Source organism: Antechinus flavipes, chromosome 1 (genome assembly GCF_016432865.1).
Source record: "Antechinus flavipes isolate AdamAnt ecotype Samford, QLD, Australia chromosome 1, AdamAnt_v2, whole genome shotgun sequence".
Lineage (NCBI taxonomy): Eukaryota > Metazoa > Chordata > Mammalia > Dasyuromorphia > Dasyuridae > Antechinus > Antechinus flavipes.
The window spans coordinates 609,235,145-609,258,455 of NC_067398.1; the positions used below are offsets into that span (position 1 = coordinate 609,235,145).

Consider the following 23,311-nt stretch of genomic DNA (forward strand, 5'->3'; position numbering starts at 1 on the left):
TTACAGACAGAGGGAGAAAGGAATACTGGTGTTGTGATTGGTCTTTTTTCAAAAATTGGATGCTAAATTCTTGAGGGAATTAATATTTGCTCTTTGTACAAAGAAGAATAGTGTTACCTTGTCTAAATATCTTCTTTCTTCATTTTTCAAAGTGCATTCAAAGTAGTCAAAGCTACAAAGCAGAGTAATTTATCCAGATGTGTATACCTCTATATTTGGGGGATATAGATATACACATGAGAGAGGTGCTAACAGTCTAAATGACTTAAAAATCCTTTTGTCATACGGCTTCTCAACCACGAAAGTTGCTTAACAGCCCTGATTTGATGTACCCTGTTGTTACTGATTTTGTATATGTACTTGGGACAACTAAATGGTATCCTGAAAACAGCACTGGGATTTGAGGCAGACAGCCCCAAACTCTATTTTCACCTCAAAAACTTAGCTGTGTGACTGAGCAAATCAGTTAACCTTTCTGAATACTTTTTAATCTGTAAAATGGAAAAAATAACACCTAACCTTACTGGGCGGTTGTGAAGATCAAATGAAGTAATACTTGTAAAGTGCTTTGCAGACCTTAAAGCTTTATAGAAATGTCAGGATCAAATGAGATAACATGTAAAAGCATTCTACATAGTTTAAAGCACTATATGAATACTAATTATTACTATTATTATTATTATTAGTGGTGGTGGTCATCATAATCATCTCTGTTGTAATAGTTAGTGGCAATAGCAGAAGTAACAATAGTATTCTTGTTCATGAACATGTTATATCTCCTGGTAGAATATTTTCTCTTTGAAAGCAGGGGCTATCTCATGTTTGTATTTTTACCCCATACAGTGTTTTACATATTTTTTAATCATATTTTGTCTTTATCTGACTGGATTACTTTTTTCTTGGCAAAGATATTGGAGTGATTTGCCATTTCCTTTTCCAGTTTATTTTACAGATGAAGAAACTGAGCATAGAAGGGTTACATGGCTTTTCCTAAAATTTCACGCAGTGTCTGAGACTAGATTTGAATTCAGCTCTCACTGCAGGCCTGGCACTTCACCTACCTACCCAGCTACCCTGCCTGATACACAGTAGGTGCTTAATAAATGCTTGTTGATTGATTGCATGGATATGATTGCCACAGAGGCTTAATCCAATAAAAAACAATTTCAATGGTCATATCTAACACTGTTTTAGAGGCTCTGATTGAGATGGTCTGCAAAATTCTCATTTATTTATTTTTGCTGAGGCAATTGGGGTTAAGTAACTTGCCCAGGGCTACACAGATAGAACGTGTTAAATGTCTGAGGTCAGATTTGAACTCAGGTCCTCCTGACTTCAAGGATGGTGCTCTATCCACTGCACCACTTAGCTGCCCCCCCAAATTTTATTTCTGTTAGGGAGCAATAAAAATAGGTAAGCATGCTTTAGCTCTTTAAGAGTTACAAAGTAGTATAACTTTTTATAATTTCATTTTGATCTGCACTTTTATGGGAAGCATCAATATTTTGGGGATCCTTCCTTTCTTTGTCTCTTTCTTCCTCTGTCTGTCTGTTTCTGTCTCTGTATGTCTTTCTCTGGCTCTTTCTCTCTGTCTCTATCTGTTTCTCTGTCTTTCTGTGTGCCCTCAGTTTGGAAAATGATTTCAGGAATTGTCCAAGTAAATAGATGTGTCAGGAAGTCTGAATTTCTAAGAAGCAGGTCATAGGGTTGGGCAGTTTTAGAGCTTGATCACTGGCTTCTAATGACATTTCTTCCAGGGTGAGTGTCCAATCTCAGGTAGGCAACTATTACTCTTTTGCAGTGGTTCTCAAAGTATGGTCTAGAGAATCCTGGGAGAGACCCTTTTAGAGGGTCTACAAATTCAAAAATAGTTCTTATTTCTAGTAAATGTCTATAAATCTAACCCAGATAAACAAAAACGCTTTGGAGAGATCCTCAATAATTTTTAATAGGATAAAGATACTGAAAACAAAAGTTTGAGAATCACTGCAGTCTTGAGGATCTCCATTTCAAATAGAGTTCACACTTTGTACCTATTTCAGAGGATGAGGAACGGAACTTTTTAGCAGCATGATGACACAATAGAAAATAGAAATTTTAAGTGGAATTAGCAACACCAGGGTTCCAATCCTGACTGAGACACTTCCTAGCTCTGTATCCCTGGGAACTGACTTCACCTCCTTCAGCCTCAGTTTTCTCATCAGTAGAATGGGGATAATAATAGTTCCTCCCTCATTTGTTGTGAGGCTCAAAGGAGATATTGTCCAAATTAACTATTGTTATGGATCTTGTCATCAACACGGAAAGAGTAGCAGATTCTGGTTCTAAGACTTAATCTCAGCCCTTCAAGTATCCACCTCCCCTCACTCTCCTCTCCAGTCAAAGCTTATTGAGGTTCTTTCTCTCACCATCTAGTCTCAAACCAAGATTTTCAAGCTCAGTACAGATAATGCTGGTTGTGCTGGAGAAGTCTGTGTACTAGGAGGAACTGGAGTGAGGCCATAGATTCATTTCACATATATTATTTCTACAGGAAACACAGCATAATTGAGGACAATTTTCCATCATGAATTGCATCATTAACTAACACAGAAAAAGAGAAATGCAGTAACTTTTTTTTCTTTGAAAAGCTGATGATCTGAAGAAAACATAAATGAAAAGTTTAATGTGATTTTTTCCAAGAATATTTGTTCAAAACCAGAAATGAAACACTTTTTACACTGTAATAAAAATTTTGTGTTTTAATACATTGCCATGCACATATGAAGTCAAATAATGCGGAGTACAAAATTGTCAAGTATACAAAATGATAAAGCAGATTTCCAAGCCTGCTAGAGATCATGCCCACGGACACCAGAGAGAAAAAAACAATAAACTTTGAAAAATTTCATTTAACTCAATTTAAAGAGAATGCCTGCCTCCTCATCAACTCTTTCTAAAGACAGTTGAAAACAATTTTAAAAAAATGAAAAAATTAGAACAGTGAATCAATGGGCATTAACATGTTGACAGCCACTTAAATATGGAAATGGACAGGTTAAATTAGGTGTAATCATTCTCATATCTGGGAAAAATAAGGTTTTCTGTACTTTTTTTGCCCCCGGAGTTCCTAGGGGAATACAATATATGCCCATCAGAAAGGCACTCGATGTTATCACTCTATTTGGATGTCTACAGAGATATAGAATTATGGTGTAAGAGGAGGAAACAGTTGTGGGTGATGAAAAAAGAAAATACCTGTTTATCAAACCCTTCTCAGGAAGCTGATGCAGGTGCTGGCTTATGGTATACTTATAGAAGCTGTGAAAAAGGTCTGACCTACACAGGGCTATGGTGTTACAAAGTACACTTACTAAACCTAGCTGACAACGTGTGCTCCTGCACACAAGCACAGGCATGCAGTTTACCAAAGAGGGAGTGAGCAGTTTTCACTGGTTTGCTTCCCGATATTACAAGAAGTTTTTTTTTTTCTGGCCTACAATTCACTTCACGTGGTGTGGTCTTTCCTTCCTTCACCAGAACCCACACTACTGGATGGTGGCTAATGGACAGAAATTCAGGGTGGAATGATCTGATCCCTTACCCTCCATTTGTCGACTACCTACTTCTGCCCTTCAGCAAAGCAGGGATCAAAAACCTATCTGTAAAAAAAAAAAAAAAAAGCCAAACCCAAAGCTCTCTCCTTTGGCTGGCTGGTTCACAAGAGGGTGCAATGCATTGGGAAATGGAGTCGGGATGACAGATGACTGCCTCAGTCTTTGGAATTCATAAGACAGCACAAATCTCATTTGGCAAATCAGATAGTTGTGGGATACATGGATCACTCCTTTCTTTCCTGGTTTAACTTCCAAAGGGGGGGGGGTGATGTGATCGAGATAGTGGGTGGGGATCATAAGGCAAAAAGTAGAAGAAATAGGCATTGTGTTTCATGAAATTCAGATTATATTGATGATAATACACTATGATATTCATATATTGTCTCATTTGGTCCTCAGGAAAAGGAAAAGCCTGCTAAGTGGGAAGGCTTCTAAAGGCAGTTAGATGGCTCAGAGGATAGAGAACTGGCCCTGAAATTAGGAAACCCTGAGTTCAAATCCAGCCTCATACACTTAATACTAGCTGTGTGACCCTGGGCAAGTCACTTAACCTAAGTGCCTAAGGGGGAGGATAAATTAAAATGAGGGAATTGCTGCCTATGGAGTCTAAGTTACTGCCTACGGTTTTTTTAGTAAAAGATGAAGCTGGAAGTGGACCCCGGTCTTTGGATCCCTAGCTTGATGTTTCTGTTTTCAAAATATATTTTTTCCATTTCTTCTAGCTATGTTGTCCCCCCACAAAGTTCTAAGAATAAACCTAAGCATAGAAACCACAATGGATCAATACTGTCTCTTCTCAGGTGCTCTTTATTGCTAATATGCAGTTTTGCTATGATATCGATCTCTTCTAAAATTCTGTGTAAAGCTATTTAATATAGAAGCTAATGATATTAAATAGTTGAACTAACTGGGAATTGTTTTCACAGGTCTCCAGTAGCACGATTACAGGCACTATGATGATTTTTCAGTAGAATTCACTTCAAAATATTTGGGACCAGATCTCACTTAAATGGAAGTATATTCTTGATAGAATTATGGTTGGGATGTGGGACGCAGCTCCAAGCCTGCACGGTCAATCTCCTAGCATTATTCAGCTTTCTGCAATGTAAGATGCCTTCACTGGCCAAACCACAGCTGCCACATATATAACCTTGTAAGGGCAGTTTTTTTTTCTATTGGTGGAGGAAGGGAGACTAGTAGTAGAATAATAATCCAGAAACCCAAAGAGGTTTTTACAATCATTTGAGCATGAATTAAAGCAACTGGAACCCATGGCTCCTGGCTGGGCTTTCTGGTTAGAATTAATAGCCACTCCATGGAGACCAACCTCCCATCCTTTTAGGTTTAAGGTAAGAGTTGAATAAGAATGGGGGGAAAAAACCACCTCAAGTTACGTTGTTCAATATTCAGTTACATAGCCTTTGATATCCCTACCCCTAAAGAGTTGCCTTTCAAAATATGGGCAGGAATTGAGCTGCATACTTCAAAACTTTCTCAGATATATTGAGAAACCATCAAGACTTTTCTTTCAAATGTTTACTATGTGAGCTATGAAAGTGGGAATTGGCAAATGCTACTCCTGAGACTTCAGGAAGTCCAGAACATAGTTTTGTTTTTGTTTTTCAATGTAAATGAAAACAAATCAAATATTAATCATGACAAAGAATTGTGGCAAAAAATTTTAATTATTAGGAGTTGATGATGGTGTCCAGATTTCATTGGCTACAGCAACATATTACACTGAAGTGGATTCTACGTGTGTGTGTGTGTCTGTGTATCTTATCTTTTTAACTGAGACAGGCTAACATCTTTGAAGAAGACAGAAGAAGGTAGGTGAGTCAGACTATTTGAGAGAAGGGGAAGGATTGGAAAATGAATAGCCTGAGAAGCCCAACCCACCAGCTTCCCAAAGAATCTCCTGTTACAATAAAGGTTGTGTCATAAAATCAGACTTTTATTTATTCTCCTCAAGGAAATCAAGAAAAATATGGACAATTAGCCACTCTCCAGTCATCCTTCTGGAGGGCATGAAGACCAAATCCTGTAGGTACCTGAAGGTCACTTCCTTTGTAAATTTCTCAAGAATCTCACTACCTTTATCTCAGAATTTTTGGGTCATGGAGAAAGTCATAATAAAGACCCAGTAAGGTACCAAACATCATCACTCTTTCCAAACACTTGAATTAGAATCTCAATGGCATCATCTACTTTTCACTAATCACAAAAGTTTGAGCAACTTTCAACTTTTTAAAAAAAGCTGAGTGTGAGTGGTTGGATTTTAAAAGTTTTCCTTTCCTTCTCTCTGGAGAATTAGGAGAATAAGAAAAATAATGGAGATACTGTCTTCCTTGCTTTGAGGCATTTCTGGGGAGCCCGGGGTAATGTTGTTTTATAAAACTAAGTTCATGAAATTTTTGTGGTGATAGAAGGTGATCTAGATGTGACAGAAGTAAGGGGATTAAGAAAGTATGAGTGGTCTATCCTAGAAATGTAGCTGAACCTCACCTCCTGGCCTTCTCTACTTTTATTAGGATCCTTTGATTATAGTAGGAATTGTTTCATACTTTGTATTTGGATTCTCAGAGCCTAGTCTAGGGCCTAATTCTGGCTTAATGACTATTTGGCGATTGACTGATTCAAAGTCAAGTTCCAGAGATGGAAGTTGATGTACCACAATGGTGCAGTTATCACCCTCCTCTGCCATTGAATGCAAGAAGGTATTTATTGGAATGGGATTTTTTTTCTGTTTGAACTTTGTATCAAATAATTGAAATCTATCCACAACATATGAAAGACAGAGAAAAGGAGAAAGAGAAGAATGGGGTGAGGTGGGAATATGCTGTGACTTTGGGAAGGGGTAAATAAAAAGTGTCTTTAGTGTCATTTTCAAAAGTTAGATATTTTTTAAGTGTCTGCATCAGTTTTAAATCTAGTTGTCAAATAACAAAATTATTCTAAAGAATATGGAGGAAAATACTGCACAGAATGAGCTTGCTAATGCACTTAGAAAAAAGGGATTATCAGAGCCAAAGAACTAACAGGATCTTGCAAACTTCTGTTCTGTAACACTTTACGATTTTTCATTAAATCAATTATGTGACATTTGCAGACAAAAAAAAAAAAAAAAAAAAAAGAAAGACAAAAAAAGCAGGTAATAGGGTGTGGGTGGGGAAGTCCATTAGACGTTTTCCTCTTTGGCATATTTTCTCAAATAAGGTTGATATTCCTTTTTCTCTAGGGTGTTAAAGTATATTTCAGTATTTTCTGGGAAACTAAAAACAGTTGGACTCAGCCTGTCCAATAGTGAGCTAGAAATGACTTTACTCTATTTCACAACCATAATTGTCCAGTCTGTCCTTCTTGGCACTTAGGGGAATTTTGAGATTCCTGTAGGACATGTAGAAGAAGTCTCTGAGGTCTGAGATCCTCAGGGTGCATTTGTAAAATTATGCAATCTTTTAAATTTAAATTCAGTTTCTTAGTGAAAGTTAGCTAATTTGTCTTTTCCAAACCTCTTCTTGGCACCCTAGAGATTCTAATAATTATTCATGTCTATTCATTCTCAAGAATATATTTTCCTCTACAGTGGTGGGTGTGAGTGTGCTTATTCATAGGAAGATGTGGGAGCTTTTGAGAAATTGGAAAAGTGAATGTTAAAAATTTATAAGACCACTGGCCATCTCTCTCTCTTTGTTTCTGTCCATCTCTCCTCTCTCTCTTCCTCCTTCCCTCCACTCTTGCCCTGTCTCTTTGTCTTTCTCTTCCCCTTCCTCCAAAATGTTCTAAGTTTCTAGGAAGTATCATTCCATACATTATACTCAGGGAACAATGATCACCATTTTGAAAAAGGAGGCAGCCATGATTAATCTATGCAGGCTCAATTCCCTGGTCCCCTTCCTCTACACATTCTTGCCACCCAAGAAAACCTAAATTGAGTAGCAGGTTCATAGATTTAAAACTGGAATGAACTTTAGGGGCCATCCATCCTGTTCAACTCCTTCCTTTTCAGATGGGACCCTATTTGAACTAAGGTACTCTATGGGTAGGTTTTGAACCTGGCTTCTCTGTCTCAATCCAATGTTGCTTCTACTAGGTCCGTTTCACGATGGAAGCTGTCCATGAATTTATAACGAAGGGCTTTCCAAACCCTCCCTGGGACAGAACAACTATCTGAAAAACAGTAATTTAACCATTTCAATGAATGACATGTGCTTGGTACTAATACATATTTAGAAAAGCCTTCTCTTGGTTAACTGTCTTCACACAAATGTCAACTCAGCAGCACTCTATCTAGAACTTTTGATTTAAAACAGTTTGGGAGATTTAAAAAAAAAGCAATAGAAGCTTTGTTTGTTTCCTTAATGGATTTATGGGCGTTCATATTTTTTCTTTCTTCTTTTTCTTTTTGCTGAGGCAATTGGGGTAAAGTGACTTGCCCAGGGTTACACAGCTAATAACTGTTAAGTGTCTGAGGCTGGATTTGAACTCTAGGGCTGGTGCTCTATTCACTGTGCCATTTAGCTGCCCTTAGCATTCATATTCTTGAAAAAAAATTCCTTTCTCTATTACAAACAGTGACAATAAGACTTCAATCTGGGAAATGGACTGATCTAAATGTTCAGACTATATTTACCCAAAGCCAAAGGGCTAGGCAACATCAATAGCTTTTTATTCATTCCAAAAGAGAGAGGCAAATGACCAAATATGGTAGCTAGCAGACAATTTTCTCAGGGCTTCCAGGAGGGACTCCATGGGTAGCAGACTGCCACAATGTCTTGAGAGCCTGGCAGTCTTTCTTTGTGGCATCCAAACTCTGTGTTTTACTGTTATATCATACCAAATGTATGGACATATACACCCACATGGGTAGGATAGAGTGGGGTTTGGGGAAAAGAGTATGAATAGTATTTATCATAATATGACCAGGAAACACAAAACTGAAAACAAGATGAAAACTGGGAGCGGGAAAAGCTGGGAATAAGGCATGGATGGAATTGATGTTTGTTTGTTTTTTTAAACCACCTCTCTCTTCTGTGGCTTATGTATCATGTTGCCTTAGTTTGGTGGCTATCAATTGTACCACCATATCATAGGTAGGCTACTGGCTGTGTAGCCTGGGAGAAGGGGGAAAATTGAGGTTGGGATATAAAAAATCAACAGGAGAAGCAGCAGGACAGGATGAGCAAATTGAAGTGAATTAACCCAACTTGGACAACTCAGTGGTAACAGCTGGGGAAGTGGGGTAGGGGAGACTGCTAAAAGTCCAGAATTGTAAGGGGCTGATCAGCCCAAATTTGGTTGCTTTAGGGAAAAGAACAAGTCAACTTCCGCCAAAGCCACTCTAACATGTCTCTTTTGGGGCTGCAGTGATACTTTCCTCTCAATATTTACTTGGGGAAGAGCTGGAGAATGAATAGTGTGATAAAGAAAGAATCCCTACAGGATCTTGGGGATTATTCCTCAATCAGTTCCTCTCTTTAGCACTCTCTTGATAAATTTATGTTTATTTTTCCCCCTTTGACTTGCCAGAGTTTCAAGAAGATTTCTTTTCTCTCTACTGGGTGATTTTAAGAGAGTCTCAACAAGCTATACTCTTTAAAAGACAGGAATATAATCAACTAGATGGAGGCTGTGGGTCTGGGTATCTCTCTAAATGCTAAACTTGGGGAAGAGCCCAGTCAGTTACAAGTTATCACCTGTGGTTTTAAAGAAGTCATTTTCTAGTATGAGCTAGGCTTGGGATAGTGAGTATTCATGTGTCAACCCTTGGAGATAAACTTTACTGGATCCTTCAGTCTGGTCAAATAGTGGTTTTTAAGTTTCAGAAAACAAACTTGGATCAACTAAGTAATATTGGTCCATGTGGGTTCTGATGTTCTAAGAAGGATTAAGGATAGAAATCACTGGATTTTGTTCAAATACAACTAAAAAATCCCCTGAAATATTGACAATAAAATAGCAGAAAAAACACTAATTGGAGGATAAATAGCAAAAAAGCACTAATTGGCAGATGATTAGGAGTCATCTATGAGAAAAAAAATCCTACTGGGGACTGACTCTCATCTGCTTTTTGTGGGATACAATTGGGTCACTTACTTTGTAATTTTTGTTTTAAAAGGTTTTAATATGAAGTCACGAGTCTCTTAGGCTCATAACATGTCATGAGACATGTTTACATTCTAACTGGTATAATATTGTGAACATTTCCACTGAGAATGCAGAATTGTTGTAATGGTATCTATGAATATTTCTGTAACATTTTCTGGGAAGCAAGAACCACGACATGACACGACCAAAATCTCTTCCTTTCATTACCCACTGACCCATGGCTGCTGATGAAAATAAAATCCCACTCCTTGTTTTCAAGATCTCTGCTTCTAGTGATTAAAAGAAAGTTTATAGTAGCACAATGGACAGATAAGCATGTTCATATTTGTGGGCAACATGAGGGGATCTAGGCATAAGAAAATCATAGGTAATGTCTTTAAATCACCATGGTTTGCCTACTATCCCCTTGTTCTTCTCTTTCTGGCTAGAATCAAGACAGTCTTCCAAAAACATGTTATGAGATGAAATCTAACAGTACCACAACCATATCTACACCCAGATATCACAAACCACAAAGGATATGTAAGTAGTGGAGTTTGTCTTGGACAATCTCAGCCTAGAAATAGAACAAGATTTTGAGGAAAAAAATAAGAAAAAAGAACATCTTGGTTTTTTTTTCTTCACATATACAGAACGTGCTAATTCTTTTGTGTAGAGCTCACCTATAAAGTGCTTAATAGTTGAACGGAATACCTTTAGACGGCATAACTAACAGATACGAGACATGTTTACATTCCTATCAGGGTGTAATATTTGAACATTTCCACTGAGATCGCAGAACTGTTGTAATGGTTCCTAAAACATCATGCCATCTGCATACATAATAAAAGAATCCAGTAGTTGCCATGCTAAAATGGGACTTCTAGTGAAGGGCACGGAGAATCCCTCGAAAGGAACTCAAGTTATGCACAGTGATGAAAACTGGAAGCAATTTCCCAGCTAATGGTCTGTCAATGACCACTTGGAACAAATTAGCACTGGAGATGATGTACCACATTTTAAATCCATGACAAACCAGGATTTTCCCAAACCCATCATCTTGACTGAGTGGTTGGAGCTCAGTTAATCTTTCAATTCTCCAAAGTCATCTCGTGGCACTGCCGTTCTTTTGGCTTTTCATGAGGGAGAGGCCACTTTCATATCAACTGGCAGGACAGCAGCTTTAGAGGCTAATCATGATTATGGAGAACCCTCTGTTGAGGCTGCAAAAGAAATGAAAAAAAATCAGGAAAGTCATTTAGCTCACATTGTACAAATTGCATATTTTCAGGATATTAAATACTGTTATTCCATTGAAACAGAGGTGCCTTGAGCCCCAGGTAAAGGCACTCAATACTAGAATGAGATCTCTGACAGAGACTCTATACAATTTTCCCTGGAGAGCTGTAAGAACAGGGGAGATACCTATCTACCTGAGGGGATGCAGGCTCCACTCTGAAAGCAGGGGGATGGACTAGCTCAATCCTAGGAGTCACATCTAATTCCACGATTCTTTCCATTAATAAAGCAATTGGAAGGAGATCAGATTGGGACAGGCAGTGGGGATGTGCTTCTGTGCACAGTTAAATTGGGTTTTCCTACCAGAGGGCAGATACTGTCACTCAGAGGAAAACCCTCCAGTGATACATATAACCAAAAGAAAAGAAGCCCCATGCCAGAGCTTCTCAGCTTGCTGCTACATCCATTGCTACTTCATTATCAATCATTTTAGTTATACAATAGGCAACTTTAAATTCATATTTTAAAACAAATTTTTGATACCTTTAATAGCACTGTCATTTGTGAAAATAAAGTCTTCCCTTTTCAAACAAACCATAACAGAAACAACCATACAGTGGCAATATCTGCTGGCAGATGCAACATTTTTTCCTTGTTCTTCTACTTGCCTTGTTCAGATGAAGCGGATATGATTTCTGTACTCTGGGACCACAAAGATTTTTTAATTACTTCTTCCTTTTTAGTATGTTTTTCATTTATATTATGAGTATCATTCTCCTGATTTCCCTTTGTACCAGTTCACAAACATGACTTGTTTCTCTTTCTTTAGCAATCAATCAATAATATTTATTAAGCATCTACTATGTGCCTACAAAGCATCATCATATTAAATACAATGCTAAGTGCTGAGGATAGAGAAAGCAACAAAAGACAGTTCCTTCCCTCAAGGAGCTTACCCTGTGGGGAGACAGTATGCAAAGGCATATTCAGAGTAAGCTCGACATAGGATAAATAGGAAATATTAACAGAAGGAAGGCACTAGAATTATGAGGAATTGGGTTAGTTTTCAAATAAAAGGTGGAAGCCAACAGGTCAGTAGGCAAATTGTAGGAGGGAGAACATTCTAGGCATGGTGGACAGGGTGAGAAAATGCTTGCACTGAGAGATAGAGAGTCTTGTCTGAGGAACAGCCAGGAGGACAGTGTTACTGGATCTCAGAATATACATAGGGGAATCAAATATCAGAATAGTGGAAAGATAGAAAGCAGCTAAGTTATGAAGGGTTTTGAATGCCAAATAGAGCATTTTTTATTTGACCTGTATTTGTATTGACAAACTCTGGCAACAGCTTAGATATAGGAGATGAGAGATAGTGAGAAATCCAAAGTGATTCCTACCTTCAACAATAAGAGGGAAGGTAGGCAAGGGGAATGGCATAGGAGGAGAAGATGATTAATTCCATTTTGGACCTATTGAATTTTAGGTACCTTAGAGCCCAATTCAATCATTTAAAACGAAGTTGCAGATGAGAGATAAAGATTCACAGAGAGTTTGGGGCTAGATCAGATCTAAGAGTCTTCAGGATGGAGATGGTTATTAAATCTATGGCCATTATTTATTTCTGTCCACTAATATTTTATTAATTAATTATAGTTTGTCCTGTTTTTGAATTACTGGGCCCTTACTTTGTTTTTGGTTCTTTGCTACCACAAAAAGAGCTGTTATGAATACTTTGATAGATATATAGCAACTCTCTCTATCTGCTTTTGACCTCTTTGGAGTATATGCCCAATTGTAAGATTACAACTTTTTTTTTCCTTAAAAAAAGGTAAAGTTATTCCCTCCTTCTGTTTGGGTGACATTTCCTGGATTTCTTGGTTTTTCCTTCTGATTAGCCAGATCAGTTAATCAATATATATATTTATAAATCATCAACTATATATTTAGCCTTGGGTTAGACACTGTGGAGGTGGTAGAAAAACAAAATAAAACAAAACCTAAGACATAAAATGATCTCTGTCCTTGAGGAACAGATGAGAAGCCAAGATCACACAAGACATAAGAAAAACACAATTTAAAATAATACTCAGTATTTCTGTCACCAACACCAGATATCAAGACTGTACAAAGGATATATTTAACAAACTCTTTTTAAAAAGGACAAATCAAATTGTGGCTATCTAGAACCCTCAGGGTGTGTTTTTATAAATAGTTCACAGTTTTCTATATAGTTAAAAACTCATCCAAAAATAAAATAACCTGTAGAATTTTAGCCATTTTTATATTGAAATACTTCTAAACAACACTTCATTTAATCTCTTTCTGATAATTGTGGGGCATCATACTGTGGCTTGTGTGTTGTGTGCGATACAATACATTGTGTATAACCTAGTGATGGAAGAGTGGTACTGTAGATGAGGTGACTGAGAGAGTAGAAATTACTTTCTTAATGTCATAGAGCAACATCTCTGGACAGGTTGTAACAAAGAGTATCCTGGGTCTTGCTTGGTCCTCTGCTTTTTGTCAAGTTGCGGGGATGGAGAACCTCCTCTGCTACTGATTGGATCATGGAGTTTTTGGCCGCCACCTCTCTCCTCCACCTCCCTAAATCAGCTGTTTGGTTTTTAGAAACAGAATACTGTCTGAAGTACCTGAAGATGCCCTCTAGATGAGTCCCCCTGACATAACTGGTCCTATGGCTGGGACTCCTTGGGGAAAGGGGCTACATGGGAAAAAGTTAACTGGGATTTTCTCTAAAATAGACATGAAACAATTGGAAATTGAGGGGATGCCCATCAATTAGGGAATAACTGAGCAGCATAGGATTGGGATTTATGATATAAGAAATGACAAACAGGATGATTTCAGAAAAACCTGAAACGATCTATATGAACTAATGCAAATGAAGGGAGCAGAACCAGGAGTACACTGTGCACAGTAACAGCAATATTGTAATGATGATCAACTGTGGAAGACTTAGATGACTCCAAAGGATCCATTATGAAAAATACTCTACATTTCCAGAGAGAGAGAACTAATGAACTCTGAGTGCAGATTGAAACACACTTTAAAAACTTACTTTCTTTTTTAAAAAACGTGACTAATATGGAAAAATGTTTTACATGACTTTATATATTGCTTTCTCTGTGGGTGGGGTAGGGGAGAGAATTAGAACTCAAATTTTAAAAAAATGAATGTTAAGAATAAATTAAGAATAAATAATTTATAATAGTCATTATAAAACAATAAATAATAATAAAATAAATATTAAAATATAAAAGAGGCATTATGTCATTCCACAATAGTGTCACATTATAGCTTTGCTGGCTTAATGATTTGAGGGATTGTTTATAGCATCATTTCTTGTCTGACAGTTTTTTTTTAATTCTTCCTTCCTTCCTTCCTTCCTTCCTTCCTTCCTTCCTTCCTTCCTTCCTTCCTTCCTTCCTTCCTTCCTTCCTTCTTTCTTTCTTTTTATTTCTTTCTTTTTCTTTCTTTCTTTCTTTTTGCTGAGGCAATTGGGATTAAGTGACTTGCCCAGAGTCATACAGCTAGAAAGTGTTAAGTGTCTGAGGCCAAATTTGAATTCAGGTCCTCCTGACTTCAGGACTGATGCTCTATCTACTGCACCAACTGGCTGCCCCAAAAATTATTTTTTTAAAGAAAATGGGAAGGATTGAATCTTCTCTTCATGTTTCCTGAACTTAATTGAGGCATACTTCAATTGTTAGATACTTTTTTCTCTATGGTTACTTGCAGAACATTTCTCCTTAGGTATTGATGAACTCCCAATATACTTTGATTACCTTTATATCAATGGACCAATTGTGTCTTGCTAGTTCCCTTTATGGATTTAATAAGAATATAGGTTTTGCCTTACATATGACAGGTCCATAAATGCACAAGGCAATAGGAGCTTACCAGATACCTTTAATGGCTTCCTTCTTTACACAGACTATTAGACAATATACTTTGTCCCAAGAGAGGCTTTATTCCTACAGTGATGTAGTAAGGGAGCACCTTTTGGTATAATTTCAGAACGACCCCCTCAATGTCTCAAATTTCTACCTTTTTGCTTTTAACAAGTTTGAAACATTTTTTTGCCAAAGTGTCTCACTTGTTTCTTGTAGTGATATTTCCATCTCCAGTCTTTGTGTCTTTCCACAGTCTATCTGTCCTCCATCCTCCACATCTAGAACTGGCTTCTACATTACTTCCATCTCTTAGAATCCCTGGTTCCCTTCAAGGATTCAGTTGAAATGCTACTTCTCCATGAAAGGCCTTCCTCAGTGACCTCAACTGTTAGTCCCTCACCTGAAAATGAGTTTGTATTTAGAAAGAAGTAACTCTGAGTTCAAATCCAACTTCAGATACATATTAGTTGTGCAGCCTGGACAAGTCATTTAACATCTGCATATCTCAGTTTTCTCATCTGTAAAATGGGGATCATAATACTCTCACAGGATTGTTGTGAGGATCAAATGAAATAATTATAAGGCACTTAGTATAGTATCTGGCACATAGTAAGTAGTATATAAATGTTAGCTATAATCATCTAAGCCAGGAATTCTGAACATTTTTTGTGTCAAGGACCTCCTGGCAGTGTAGTGAATCCTATAGTCATCTTGAGATAATGTTTTTAAACTCATAAAAGAAAATATGTAAGGTTATAAAAGAAAATTTTAAAATAATATTTATCATTATTTTTTAAAGTTCATGGACCTCAGTTTAAGAACGTCTGTTTCATTTTTTGACTCTGTATCCTCAAAACATTGCATAGTATTTAGCATGCAATGTAGACTTAAGAAGTGCTTTTTGGATTGCACCTTTGATATCATTGGTATAGGAAACTCTCGATGAGGAACTGCCTTTCCATCAATGAAAATCTATATATTATCTGTCACAGGCATGGACAGGTAGGTGACTAGACCAGGTTTATATAGCCAGTGTAGATTAGAGATGGAAATTTGAACTCAGATATTTTGACTTGTAAACCAGCTTGCTATTTGCTCTACCATGCTGAATATTTTCAACCTGAGAAGAATTTACTGTTTCTTGAATTGAAAAACCTCATGAGTTCTTCAGATTTTTTTCTTATGGAAAAATTTTAATTTTTGCTCCAATGAACAAAAAATTAATTTCTCCTAGTATCCCTTTCATGAGGAGAGGGGATGTTGGGGAAAAACAAAACCTTTGTAACAAATTAGTATCAACGTGTAAAACAAATTCCTACATGTGCTGTACTACTTTGAGTTCTTAAAGACTATGTTGATTCTATTAGTTATGGATAGTGCAGTGGATAGAATGCTGGATCTACAGTGAGGAAGACCTGACAAAATTTTGCCTGTCTCAGATACTGTTTGACCCTAGGCAAATCACTTAAGTCTGTTTGCCTCAGTTTCCTTGTCTGTTAAATTAGCAGGAGAAGGAAATGGCAAACCACTTCAATATCTTTGCCAAGAAAACCCTAAATGGGGACATGAAGAGTTGGATATGAATGGATCTACTGAATAACAAATGTTAGTTCTGACTGTTCCTCCTTGATGGAAAAGCTTTGAATATAGTTCTGACCATAAGACTGTATCTTCTGACCATAAGACTGTATCTGCTGACCTAAACAGGATCAATCCCCCATAAAATACAGAAGGCTTTATAATCAGCAGATCAGTTTTGGAAGAATTCTAAGGCCATGGTGACCCAGTAAGAGAGAAGGTTTAAAATGGCATAGGTGATGGAGGAGTAGGCAAAATGACCTATTGAAGGAAAACTAATTTACTTTAAAAGGTACAGACAGGTCAGAGAAAAGCAGGAAGGCATTGGGTACTTAAAGGATTTAGGGAAGATATGATGATGATGGAATATATGACAGAGGGTGGAAAAGGAACAGGAAGGGGACAGTGGGAGTGCCAAATCTAGTTTTATTTACAATGGATTTAATATTGAAGAGAGTTCGTATAAGAGTAGAAAAAGAGGAATCCCAAATATCCTCTGAGAGATCAAAGGGGTAACAACTTTTATGGATTTGAAGAGAAATCTTTATTTAGCGATAAGGCCTGACTGCAAAGACAGAGGTGTTCTATAAGTGTTGAATAGAATGAAGTAATCCATCCTCCACATTTATTTCTGTTTTCATTATGTTTTGTTCTACAAGCTGCTTAATTCTGTTCCTTGGTCTTGTTATATATAGGTAGATGTTTTCATTTCATCAGATGTGGGAAAAAAAGGAATATTATGACAGGATTGCAGGCGACGACTACTTACTGACGATCAGTTACTCCAATTGTAGAGGCTTCCTTTAGAAATAACTCTTGGCTCACATAGGTAAGAAAATCTTTTTGTTTCTGTCTCACTGTCCAAATAGTCTCTGTACCATATGGAGACTGGAGATTCAGTTTTTTAATGAGAACCCAGCATTTCTGGATGTTTCTTGCATAGAATCAATCGCTAGTCTAGTGGTTCCATTGATGGGTATTTTTATTTTTGCCTCAGCCCAAATAAATGGCATGGGATTTTGATTTGTTTTGTCCTTTTCAGTTTGAGGCACAAGTAGTAGAGTTTCTGAACCTGGGAGCAAGAGTTGTGGCTAGTTTGGAAGCAGGATTTCAAGCTGGAGGTGGATGCTAGCATTACATGGTAATTCTGAAAAACTTTCAGGATACTAATATACATTCAAGTCTTCTGGAACTTTGTGGGACTATGTTATTTAGGAACTGAGTTAAGATGTGAATCTAATCCCTCTTCACTCCCTTGACACTGAAGTGGTGAAAGGGAGCATCATGTTCCCCAAGTTCTGGGGGAAGGGGGGAAATGTGTATATATTTTCTTCCCATTGTTATTCAGTTGGGTCTGACTCTATGGCCTCTTTTTGGGGTTTTCTTGGCGAAATACTGAGGTTTACCATTTCCTTCTCCAGCTCATGTTTAGAAATGAAGACCAACAGGGTTGTGATTTACCCAGGATCATGCACCTAATAAGTATCTGGGACCAATTTGAACTCATAAAGACAAATCTTTCTGATTCCAAGCCCCCTACTCTATCTATTTTGCTACCTAGATGTCTTTGGGGTAAATATCACTTTGAAAAAGCCAACTATTTTACTCTATTACATGGTTAAATGGAACTGGGATTCCAGAAATCCTTAAAAATGAAGAAACATAGTTATTGGGGCTTGAGTTCAATGGCAGAAAATGGATACTCCTTATTCCCCATTAAGGAGCTAGAGACCTGGCAGAGAGGTGAAAGGCAAGAGCTCTGGGCTTCAGGCAATGTGGGCAGAGTAAGCAAGGTTATGTTTGGATTTAAAAATATTCTGAGAAGGGGCCCAAATAATTATAATAATTCTGAGAGTGGGTCCATAATAAACAGTGCTATCGTATAGCATTTTCAAGTTTGCATAGCCCTTTACATAGCTCAGTTGATGCATAGGCTTCCATAGAGTTTATTAAAAACAAATGGGTCCATGGTGCAAAAAAGATTAAGAACTCCTGTTCTGAATTATGCAAGTTGAGGAAACTATAAACAAAAAGCAGAATTCTTAGAGGCTAAGTCTTTTCTTTTTTTTAAATTGTATTTAATTTTTCTAAATATATGTAAAGATAATTTTGTAAAACTTTGTGTTCTAAAATTTTCTCCATCCCTTCCTTATTTCCCCCCTCCCCAAGACAGTAAGCAATTTGATATAGGTTAGGTATGTCAAGCCTTTTTCTTCAACATTTAGCCAAATAAATTTCCTGAAGCCTCCTTGTATATCCAATTCAGTCACACTCTATCTTTCTCCCCTGGACTTGCCCCAGGCTCACCATACTAAAAGTCTTCTACCACACCAGTTGAATTTTTATCCCTTTGATTCTACCTGTACCCCAAAGCCTTTCTTGATCCCCTAAGTACCTAATAGCACTTTTGGGGAGTTTCTAGTAGTTCCTTCTACATGATGATGATGGTGTGACTACTGCTGCTACTACCAACATACATTATATAGTGTGCTAGATATACTTTCTCCACGACACAGAAAAGCGAGCAGCAGCTGCTATATTCCTATCAGTTTTCTGAGAAAGAAGCTGGAATTCAAAGGAGGGAAGAGAGCTAGGTTTGGAACCCAGGCTTCCTGACTTGGGTCAAGTGCTTCCCCTCTTAGATGACTATAAGATTCACAGAAGCAGGTAGTGGATAGAGTGGCAGGCCTGGAGTCAGGATGACTCATGTCCCTGAGTTAAAATCTGGCCTGAGATACTTAGTATTGTGTGTCCCTAGGTAAGTCACTTCTCTGTTTGCCTCAGTTTCCTCATTTCCTGAGTAAAATGAGCTGGAGATGAAAATGGCCAACCACTTCAGTATTTTTGCCAAAAAAAAACCCATATAAGGTCATGAAGAGACACATGACTTAAAAATGATTGATCAATCATTAAACAAACTTAAAACACACAGACAGGATTTAGTCTTTAGCTTTTCTGAGTCTCAGGCAACTTCCAAAGACTATAAATAGCAGAGAAGGCTACAAAGAATTTTTCTCAGAAGTTCTTCACTGGGAGCTCCCTTTACTGAGAAAATCACAAGTCCAATCAATATAAGATTTTGAGGAACTAGAAGAATAAAGTTTGACACATTCTGTGTAATTTAGGGACTTAGAAAATTGCCTGGGAACACTGAGAGGATAAGTAACTTGCCTAGGGTCACACAGCCAGGCTGAATCAAAAATAGGAATTGAACCCAGATATCCATAAATTTATATCTATGTTTCCATATCTTTTTCTCTCCCCAGTACCTAGTATACAATATTACACATAAACATTTAATAAATATTTTTGGAAATCAACAAAAAACTAGTTAAAGCACCATTAAGAGGATGTGTGCCTCTAGGCTTCTCCAGATATTATACGCATAATTCATTTTATTGAACTTTGCTTTATTGTGCTTTCTGTTTATAGTTCCCTCAACTTACATAATTCAGGACAGGAGTTCCTAATCTTTTTTGCACCATGGATCCTTTTGTTTTTGATAGACCCTATGGAAGCCTACCCCTTTCCCTTTCACCCTCCCCCGTTCTCTTCCTCTTCCTCTCTCCCCTCTCTTTCTCTCCCTCCATCCCTCCCCGCCTCTCATTTAAGCAAATAGAAGGTTTGTGATAATCCTATTTCAAATAAATCCACAGTGCCATTTTTCCAACAGCATGTGCTCACATCATATCCATATCACATTTTAGTAATTCTTACACTATTTCAAAGTTTTTTTTTTATTACTATTGTGTCTATTGTGGTGATCTGTGATCAGTGATTTCTGATATTACTATTATAATTGTTTGGGGGCTTCAACAACTGAGCCTAAACAATATGACAAATATAATCTATAAATGTTGTGTATATTCTGACTACTCCACCAAATCAGCAGTTCCCCTGCCTCTCTCTTTCTCCTCAGCCTCTCCATTCCCAGAGACACAATAGTACTGACGAATATTACATAAATAAAACAGCAACAGGGTTTGAGAGGATTGATTCCAATTTTGAAAGAAGTTCTACTGTGGGTAAAATGCTATCAAACAATATTGCATGCTACAGAGAAATCTTTTGTGAAAGGGGGAGTCAATTGCTATACCAACTTCATTGTTGTCTTATTTTAAGAAATTGCAATAGCCATCCCAATCTTCAGCAATCACCTCCCTGATTGGTCAGCAACCATCCCAATCAAGGTAAGACTCCTCACCAGCAAAGAGACTATATAACTTACTGAAGGCTCAGATGATAGCTAAGATTTTTCAGTAATGAAAAAAAAATATATATATAATTTTATATTATTTTAATATATATTTATGTATATATTAGTTTTATAATTTTAAAATTATAATTTATATAATTTTATATAAAATAAAATAATTATTTAAAATTATATATATAAATATATATAAAATTATATAATATATATATATATATATATATATATATTGTTTTCACCAGACATAAACTATTGCACATTTAATAAATTATAATCTGGTATAAACATAACTTTTATATATACTTGGAAACCAAAAATTTTGTGAGACTCACTTTAGTGCTATATTTGCTTTACTGTGTGGTCTGGAACTAAACTTACAATATCTCTGAGGTATGCCTATAATTGATGGCATTAATTTATCACTTTAAGATTCACAAAACATTTTGTTTATGTGATCTCATTTTAGCTTCACAAAAACTCAAGAAGGTAAGTGCTACTATTATCTCTCTCTCTTTTTTTAACGAATGGAAACTCAAGACTGAGAAAGATTATATGACTTGTTTTGGGTCAAATAAACCTAATAAATATATGAGGCAAGATTTGAACTTTTTCTGAATATGACTAGTGCTCTATTTATTGGGTCACCTATCTTCCAATTAATAAAGGGATACTTTAATATAAGTAAAGGCGATACTAGGATGGTTGAAAGGTAGGAATATGCTCATTCTTAGGACAAAAGACAACCTCCCATGTGGCTGAGAATGAAATCTGGAGCTCAGTTTCCAGCTTTGCTACTTTCCTTTTCCAACATGGTACTGAAATGGTGTCTTTTGGGAAGAAGAAAGAAATATGGTGTAGACTCAGCCTCATCCCATAGGGTCCAAACAAAGATAGACCTTTCCACTTTGTACTCTGTGCATTCTATTGAGAAGGATGAGGGAGAGGTATTCTTAGCATTCAACAGTCTGTCAAACAACTGGAGTTTTAGGTCACAAGGGCAGGTCTCAAATGATACATGACTGGCTATAAAAATTTACATCATTTTTGAGAAGCACATTCTGAAAGCTTGAGGTATAGCCTAGCTAATAAGTCTGAGGGTCGAAAAGTTAGCTCTCTGGTCCCATCAGCAAAGTCAGGAATGATGCTGACTATCTACCTTCCCTTCAGGGAGCTATGAAGGCTGGTGGGGTGTTCATCAACAGCTTAGTGAGCCCTGAAGAGAAGATGCTATAAATCTGGAGAAATAGCCTGGTTCAGTGAATGTTACTATTACATTGATATTTCAGACTTCTCAAATCTTCATCTTTTCCATGGCTAGAGGGTGACAGTTTCTTTGTTCTCACATACCCTAGTCCACTAGTTCTCAAAGGTTTCAGGACTCTTTTAAACTCTTAAAAATGATAGAGGACTTTCCAAACAGTTTTTGTGCACATGGGTTATATCTATCAATATTTACTGATTAAATTAATTTGTCTTTATTAGTAGGAAAATAGTTTTGACCTCTCAGACCCCTTGAAAAGATCTTAGAGACCTCTAAGCAGTCCCTGGATCACACTTTGAGAACTACTCATCTTGTCTAAGATGATACAAATAGGGATTAGACCTTGAGATTTAATTGGTATAGGAAATTCTCAGATGAGGAAACTACACCAGTTGTCTCCTTCTATGTACTTAAGAGTTGTTTTGTAAATGCTGAGAGTTTAACTGGCTCACGCAGGGTCACAGAGGGACTTCAGTGAGATAGGAATGACTCTAAGGTATAATTTCTATCTACTGTAATAAAATATTATTTTAAAAAAACAGCCTCAAAATAATAATAACATGAAACCATAGTGTCACTTATCTCTACAGGAGAGATGTTTCATTTTCTATGTAATTTTTCTCTTCAACTCATCTCTTGTTCATTTTATTTGATTTTATGTTTAATGTAATCAAAACCTGATGTCATTTTTAGTGTTAAAAAGATACAACATATATCTCTATTAATCAAACTGGAATTTGGACAGGCAAACTCAATGAATGAATGAATATATATGGAATTAGATAGGAGATAAAAGACAATGGGGCTGAGGAGGCTTCAGGCACAAATAAAACTGAATCCTGCCACCAATCTCATAACAGATACATAGGATAACTCGCTTAGTTTTCTTAGTTCTGGTGACATCCCTTTACGCATTGTCATTTTCTTTCCCTGAGTGCTGCACTCTCTGTTCCATGATGATTTTGATCAACGAGTCCTTGATTGTGTTACTATGGATTTGACAGCTATAAACAAAATGGTAACAAAGACAACAGAAGCCCAGTATCCAGCAAATCTGAACTACTTTATACCCATGGATCAGTGTGAAATTTACAGGCTATTCCAGCAGTGAATTGGAAGTCAACATTTTAAATTCTATATCTATAGATTCTAATGTTATGAGACTGTATTTTTAAATCTGGAAAGACCTTTGAAAATCATCTTGTCCAACCTTCCCATCTGATAGGAGGAAACTGAGATCTAGAAAAGTTAAGTGACTTCACTAAAATCTGTAGTTATTAGATGGAAGATATAAGATTTAAAGCTATGTCCTTTAACTTCATAACCAACAATTTCTTTTTTCTATATTCAAGTTTTTGCTTTTAATATTTATCATTATGTCCAACCAATGAGTGCCTTTTATGTACCAGATACTTTGCTAGAT

At 36.9% G+C, this 23,311-nt stretch overlaps 1 protein-coding gene across 1 annotated transcript in view; it reads right to left on the reverse strand.

Annotated features, from left to right (window-relative positions):
• Nucleotides 1–2,726: 2,726 nt before the first annotated feature.
• Nucleotides 2,727–23,311, reverse strand: part of SAMD12 (sterile alpha motif domain containing 12) — a 494,473-nt gene continuing 473,888 nt past the window's right edge. The window contains exon 5 of the mRNA XM_051971015.1: nucleotides 2,727–10,906. Within this exon, the coding sequence (XP_051826975.1) occupies nucleotides 10,884–10,906 (23 nt within the window). The 3' untranslated portion in view covers nucleotides 2,727–10,883. The remainder of the gene's footprint in view (nucleotides 10,907–23,311) is intronic.